Here is a 7,086-nt window from a genome sequence, read left to right on the forward strand (position 1 = left end):
TACACACTGTGCTGATGGTGGGTCAGTACACACTGTGCTGTCTGATGGGTCAGTACACACTGTGCTGATGGTGGGTCAGTACACACTGTGCTGTCTGACGGGTCAGTACACGCTGTGCTGTCTGACGGGTCAGTACACGCTGTGCTGTCTGACGGGTCAGTACACGCTGTGCTGTCTGACGGGTCAGTACACGCTGTGCTGTCTGACGGGTCAGTACACACAGTGCTGATGGTGGGTCAGTACACACTGTGCTGTCTGACGGGTCAGTACACGCTGTGCTGTCTGATGGGTCAGTACACGCTGTGCTGATGGTGGGTCAATACACGCTGTGCTGTCTGGAAGAGAGCTCCAGAACTTTGACCCCTTGGCAATAGACAACAGGTCATTCAGAAGTAGGTCAGTCAGCACTTCAAGCTTGATGGAACAGAGACACAGTTTCAGGCCAGGATGGTGTACGGCTTGATGGACAAACTAAGATTTGGCAATATTTCCATGTGCTGAATGTTCCTCCGCTCATTCCATTTGGGTTTGCAAGATGCTGCTGAAAGAGGCCTGATGAATTCTGAATTGTATCTTGCAGATGGAATACTTTGCTGTCACACCCCGATGGTAGAGGAAGTGAATTGTTAAGTTGGGAGTGGATGAGGTGCCATTCAAGTGGACTGCTTTGTCCTAGATGGTATCACCCTCCCTGAGGGTCATTGGTACTGCCCCTACCCTGGAAAATGCCCGGGTAAAGAGCCCATGTCAATGCTAGCCTTAATGTTTGATCTAATACACAAATGACTCCTTGAGCCATTTGGCCCCAGTATCTGGTGAGATCGTGACTGTTGCATTCTAAGCTGAGATTTACTTCCTGTGTTACGTACCCCCATCTCAGTTTTTGAGAGTGACTGGACATCTCCACAAGCAATGAGGATTCATTGCCTGGATGGTGAGAAAGCAGTGTGAGGGAATTCATGGGGGATCAGGGACATTCTACAATTACAGCCTCATGGTCTAGATACCCCAATTTATATCAAATTGACCCTCATTAATAACTACAATCTGGGATGATCTAGCAGTAATCCTTACCACCAAAGCTATTACTGCTGCCTTCTTCCTCCTCCTCCCCCTCCCCCCCCGGTTAACCCAAGCATGCTGGCCTTCCTAGCAAAATGTTTGAGTGTAGGAGTTGGGATGCCTTGTTGCAGTTATACAGGGCATTGGTGAGGCCACACCTGGAGTAATGTGTGTAGTTTTGGTCTCCTTGTCAGAAGAAGGACAATCTTGCTATCGAGGGACTCCAGTCTGATTCCCAGGATGGCAGGACTGGCATATGAGGAAAGTTCGGATCGACTGGGCTTGTACTCGCTGGAATTTAACATGATGAAGTTGGGGGGAATCTCATCAAAACGTATAAAATCCTGAGCAGGCTAGACACGGTAAGAATGTTCCTGATGTCGGGGGGCGGGGGGGGGGGGGGGGTAGTCCCAGAATGAGGGGTCATGGTCTAAGACTTTGACATTCAGGACTGAGATGAGGAAGAATTTCTTCACTCAGAGTTGTGATCCTGTGGAATTCTATCCCACAGGAAGCTTTTGGGGCCAGCTCATTAGATGTATTCAAGAGGGAGCTGGGGGTGGCTCTAGTGGCTAAAGGGATCAGTGGGTACAGAGGGAAAGCAGGAATGGGATACTGAGATTGGCTGATCAGCCATGATTGTACTGAATGGTGGTACAGGTTCGAAGGGCTGACTGGCCTACCCCAGGACCTTGTTTCTGTGTTTCTAACCTTGTCATCCAAAATATTTGTGTCTACATCTTGTTTTCCAGACCATTTAGACATCAGTGTTATCAGCTTCATTTTCTTTTGCATCCTACTGCAAACAAATGGTTGCTTATGTAATTCAAACTCTAAGTCAAATTGCCACCTAAAGCACCTCCCTAATAATACCCAACATGTTCAGACAACAGGGTATTAAAAATTCCTTGTCCAAACAGGTAGCTCACTCTTTAAGATTTCTCAAGTTTCTCCACTGACAAAAAGTCAAAGAAAGAATCCTCAGAAATATCATGAGTGCATGTAATTAGCCAATACTAAAACAATCCAATATAAACTCGCACTCATTGTCTGCTCATTTTCCCATCTGACAGAAACTGAGAAAGTTGCATGCCTCATATAACCCGAAGTGATTCATTACACTTCCAAAGAAAATTGCGGACCTACTGGTTAAACAATGTTAACCCTGTGATTAAATGCAAGTAGGAAAAGAAGACAAAGCGGGGGCAGTTTTGAGTAAAGACAGACATAGTTTTATGGCGACCAACCTGCACGATGCCCAATGCATTCAATTCACACTTACTATAAAAGGTAATGCTGTACAACATACATATTTTAGTCATCACATGGTAACGATCATGTAATAAGTGTAACATGCTGAATGGCTTGTCTGCTGTGCAGTCACACCAACAAGATGGGTTCAATTCCTGCACAGGCTGGGGTTACCATAAATGTTTCTCCTTCTCAAGCTTTTTCCTCACTTCAGGCATGGTGACCCTCAGGTTAAACCACCACCAGCGATCTCTCTCTCTCTCTAATGAGCGAGAGAAAACCTATGGTAGAGTGAGACCAGGGAAACTTTACATTTACCTTTATTCTATGTTCTGTTATAGGAAGAAAATTAATAAGCTAGACAGGGTTCAGAAGAGATCTATCAGGATGTTGCTAGGCAAGGAAGGTTTGAGTTATAAAGAGAGGCTGGACAGGCTGGGACATTTTTTCACTGGAGCATAGGAGGTTGAGAGGTGACCTTTTCGAGGCTTAGAGAGGGATATAGATGCGGTTAATGGTAAGTGTCTTTCTCTAGGACAGGGAATTTCAAGACAAGGGGGCATATTTTTAAGATGACAGAAGAGAGATTTTAAAAAGCCATGACAGTCAATTTTCTTTTACACAGAGGGTAGTTCGTGTGTGGAATAAACTTGCAGAGGAAGTCAGGGATGAAAGTACAGTTACAACATTTAAAAGACACTTGGATAAGTACATGAATAGGAAAGGTTTGCAGGGATATGGGCCAAGCAAAGGCAGGTGGGACCAGTTTAGTCTGGGATTATGTTTGGCATGGACTGGTTGGACTAAAGGGTCAGTTTCTGTGCTATATGACTCCATAACTGTGTAAACCAGCTGACGATCTCAATGAGATTCCATTCACTTTCAAGTATCTACCATAACCTGATTGTGTTTGTTTTTGCATCAGTTTGTCAGTCTCTTTTGTCCCATTCATCTGCAAACATTATGAAAAAAAACTGATGAATTTTAATATAACTTGGTTACATAGTTAGGGTACTGCCCAAGGATTAATGGATTGCATTTTGATGGAGATGCTGAATCCAGATCCTGGAATTATCTAAAAGATGCCCAGGGAAGGTAATAGCCTCATGGAATTATGGCTGGACTGTTAATCCACTGATCCAGGTAATGTTCTGCAGACCTGGGTTCAAATCCTGCCTTGGCAGATGGTGGGATTTGAATGCAATTAAAATCTGGAATTAAGAGCCTGTTGACCATGTGTCTATGAATCAATTGTCAGGGGAAAACTAGTCTCCTTACAGGAGAGAAACTGCTATCCTTACCTGATCTGGCCTAGATGTGACTCCACACCCCCAGCAACGTGGTTGAACCTTAACTGCCCTCTGGGTAGTTAGGGATGAGCAATAAAGGCTGACCCAGCCAGCAATGCCCTCATCCCGTGACTGATTGTTTAAAATTCAGCTACTGGGATGCGTTGTTTTTAATAGCAATCGGTGCATGAGCAGAGTTTTCAGAGCAGGTTATCGGGTGCAGATCAGCATGAAGCGTCTTGAGTTACAATGGGAGCTCTTAATAAAACAATTGTTTTCCAAGATTTGTAGCAGCTAAGTAGGGCAAAACCTCAAGAGCATGGCAGATAGACACATTCTACTGAATGTTCTTTTCTACATTTAATTTAACTGAACCCCTCGACTAGATTCCAGCACTCCCAGGCACACACTATTCTACAGATAAAGCGCCTGTCCCCACCTGTGAGGTAATTCACCCCAATTATCACTAGCGTTTGAAATTTACGTCACGATGTATATCCCAGCCTTGGTTGGTATTCAATTTCAAACCTAATTGTGGATAGCAGGAAATGCCGGGTTTAAACAATGATTAACTTATCAGAAGAAGAGGAGACCATGGCAGATCGAGAGTTTAATTGCTACCGGGTTTTTGGCTTTACGAAGCCAAACTGATAGCCAGTGATGCGGAAACAGCGAGGGGAGAGATAGCGCATGAAGCTGTTACTCAGGAGGTAGAAAGACGTTTGAAGTGATTTTTAAGCATTAAAATAACACCGTGAAATCTTTCCACTTACGTTAAATCATGATTTATTGGAGGCTGTTCACAGAACATACTGAATCATGACTGATTTATGACTGACACAATTTACACAGGGCCTGTCATCAGTCACATTCAGGGGCCTGGGTAGCGTTAAGAAACATTCCTGCTTTTCAGGCTACATTTGACTTTCACAGAAGGTGCTAAGGCAATCAATTAATACCTTTTTTTAAAAATAAGCATCAGAGTTAAAATGAATCTCTCCTCTGGTAGCGCAGAAGTTCAAGTGGGCCCCATTGGCTCAGTACACATAGTCCCTTTCTGGTGGATCCTGGGAATGTTGTCCATTTCGTCCAGGCAGGAGTACCAGAAGGAGAAATTCGAATTACCATGCTCCCTTTGACTCCCTTTTTAAATTCACGGCGCTCTAACACAGGCCAGTTACCCCCACAATTTAGAAAGCAAAACACAACAGCTTTTCAAAGTAAAACCTGGACGTGAAGCCGGAGGGGGTGCCTCCTGCAGAGAGTCCTGCCTGGGGGATCACATTCTGCAGGACCCCACAACAGGCTGGCGGGGCACTGCCGTTGGCGGGCCTGAGCGTTTCCCCTCCCGAGGGCGGGAGCCCCGGTGCCCGCTCCCCGCCTGGCCCTCCCGCCTGGGCGATCGCGTCGACCGTTCCCCCTTGAGCCTCCGCCGCGGCCGCGTACACTTGGACGGCCACCACGCACAGGAGGAGCAGGAGCATCCTCTTGGCCCAGTCCTTCTCCTCGGGAGGCATGTACTTCCTGACCTGGGCACGGACAAGGGAGAGAAAGGAGACAGCAAAGGTGAGCCACAGGAAGGAGGGAGGAAAGTCCTTGCATTTAGATAGCGCCTCTGATGAGCCCCAGAAGCCGGAGAAGTGCTTCCTGAGGCAGCGGCGCGCCATTCCGAAGAGCGGGCGACCCGCCCTGTGCACAGCAAGACCCCACCAGCGGGTTAACGGTCAGGTAACCCGCTTTTGTGACCCACCGTGCCCTGACCCAGATTCTTGTTCCAGAAAGAGCCCGTCCCCTTCGGCCGAGTGACCCTGGCATCAGACCGTGGCCACCTGAGGGGGCAGCTGAGGTGGCTTGCGTTGGCCCTTGCTCCGTGGTGTCTCAGGCTTATCCACCACAAATGCTCTAGTCTTCCACATCACCCCCAACCCTCCCTCTACCTGCCCTGTCTCTGCCAGTTTGTGGTGGTCTCAAACATAGGGAAAGCCACTCACTCAATCTTTGAACCGGCAATGAAACACAAAGCCCTCATTTTTATTTCAAGCATGTCACCCCGGACCCAGGCTCAATCCTGCCTGTGCGCTATGTATCCTCGCACAGACCAAACTCCAAAATGAAAACAAAAGCGACGTGATGGAACTAGTTATTTCCATCTGCAGCCTGCTGTTTTGTGTTGTTTTCTGGCCCAGCTTCAAAACAGCCTGCAGCTTTCACTTCTTCCTGGAAAAAAAGGGAGGGGTGGGGGGGTGGGGGCGAAGGTGACCTGCCCCAGATCCTCACGGATCTCTGTCCGTTATTCCAGACAAAAGAGGCTGGAGGGGCTCTCACCTGGGCCGGGTAGAGGATTTTAACAGCCCGTCGTTTGGCTGGGGTGCGTTTGAGCCCTGGAGCGGTGCCGAAGTCGGGGGATTCGCCCTGCTCCCTCCTGGGCTGCTTCCCCGGGACGCTGCGGTCCGTGCTTCTCCCGAACTGACGGCGGTGACACATTGGAGCTCCGCGCCTCGCAAAGCAAGCGGAGTCCTCAGGAACTGCGCTATTTATACCCTGGCTTTTGCCATCAGCGGTGACACCTTCTCCAACTGAGGGAAGGTCCGGTCTTGGGGGGGGCTGTCCCCTTCTGGTATCATTGGTAGTGCCTCTACCTCTCAGCCAGGAGTTCAAGTCCAACATCCTGTAATAACAGCGCTCAATAACGGTTCCCGATTCGGGAAATTTGCGGAGAAAGTGAAGGGGGTTTTGTGGGGAGGTGGGGAGGTGGGGCACACCCGACGGCGCAGCGAAAGTGCAAAAAGGCGATCGATCACAAGTCCCGGCAAGATCGCCTCTCTCCCCCGTTACTCTTCAAACTGGCGCGCTCCCCTCGCATCACACAGCCTGAAGACTTCAGCGAACTGTGCCCGGTGCCCCCCAACAGCACCAGCCTGAAGTTGGAACATATTCTCACCTCCGCACCCCACCACCACCCCCCAAAACCTCCGCACCCCACCACCCACCCCCAACCTCTGCACCCCACCACCCCCCCCCAACCTCTGCACTCTCCCACCACCCCCCCCAACCTCTGCACTCTCCCACCACCCCCCCCAACCTCTGCACGCTCCCACCACCCCCCCCAACCTCTGCACTCTCCCACCACCCCCCCCAACCTCTGCACGCTCCCACCACCGCACCCCCACCACCCTCCCAACCTCTGCACCCTCCCACCTCCGACCCCTCCCACTATCCCCCCGCCACCGCACCCTCCCACCTCCGACCCCTCCCACTATCCCCCCACCACCGCACCCTCCCACCAGCCCCCCTAATTCAGCACCCTCCCACCTCCGACCCCTCCCACCTCTGCACCTCCCACCCCCATGCCCCCATCTCTGACGCCTCCCATCCCCTGCCCCCCACCTGTGCACTCCGTCCCCCCAACCTTAAGCCCTCCCACCCCCAGCTGCCCCACCTCTGACCCCTCCCAGCCCCCTCACTCACCACCTCTGCACCCCTC

General features: G+C 50.0%; 1 protein-coding gene across 1 annotated transcript; it reads right to left on the reverse strand.

The window, feature by feature from the left end:
* Window positions 1-2,452: 2,452 nt before the first annotated feature.
* Window positions 2,453-6,535, reverse strand: LOC125446516 (uncharacterized). Its single transcript, XM_048520151.2, has 3 exons — window positions 6,438-6,535; window positions 5,928-6,270; window positions 2,453-5,131 (listed from the first exon to the last, which is right to left on the reverse strand). Exons 1-3 carry the CDS (start codon window positions 6,533-6,535, stop codon window positions 4,793-4,795), a joined length of 780 nt encoding a protein of 259 aa, XP_048376108.2. The 3' UTR covers window positions 2,453-4,792.
* Between the last annotated feature and the right edge of the window lie 551 nt (window positions 6,536-7,086).

This window comes from Stegostoma tigrinum, chromosome 34 (assembly GCF_030684315.1).
Source record: "Stegostoma tigrinum isolate sSteTig4 chromosome 34, sSteTig4.hap1, whole genome shotgun sequence".
Taxonomy (NCBI): Eukaryota; Metazoa; Chordata; class Chondrichthyes; order Orectolobiformes; family Stegostomatidae; genus Stegostoma; species Stegostoma tigrinum.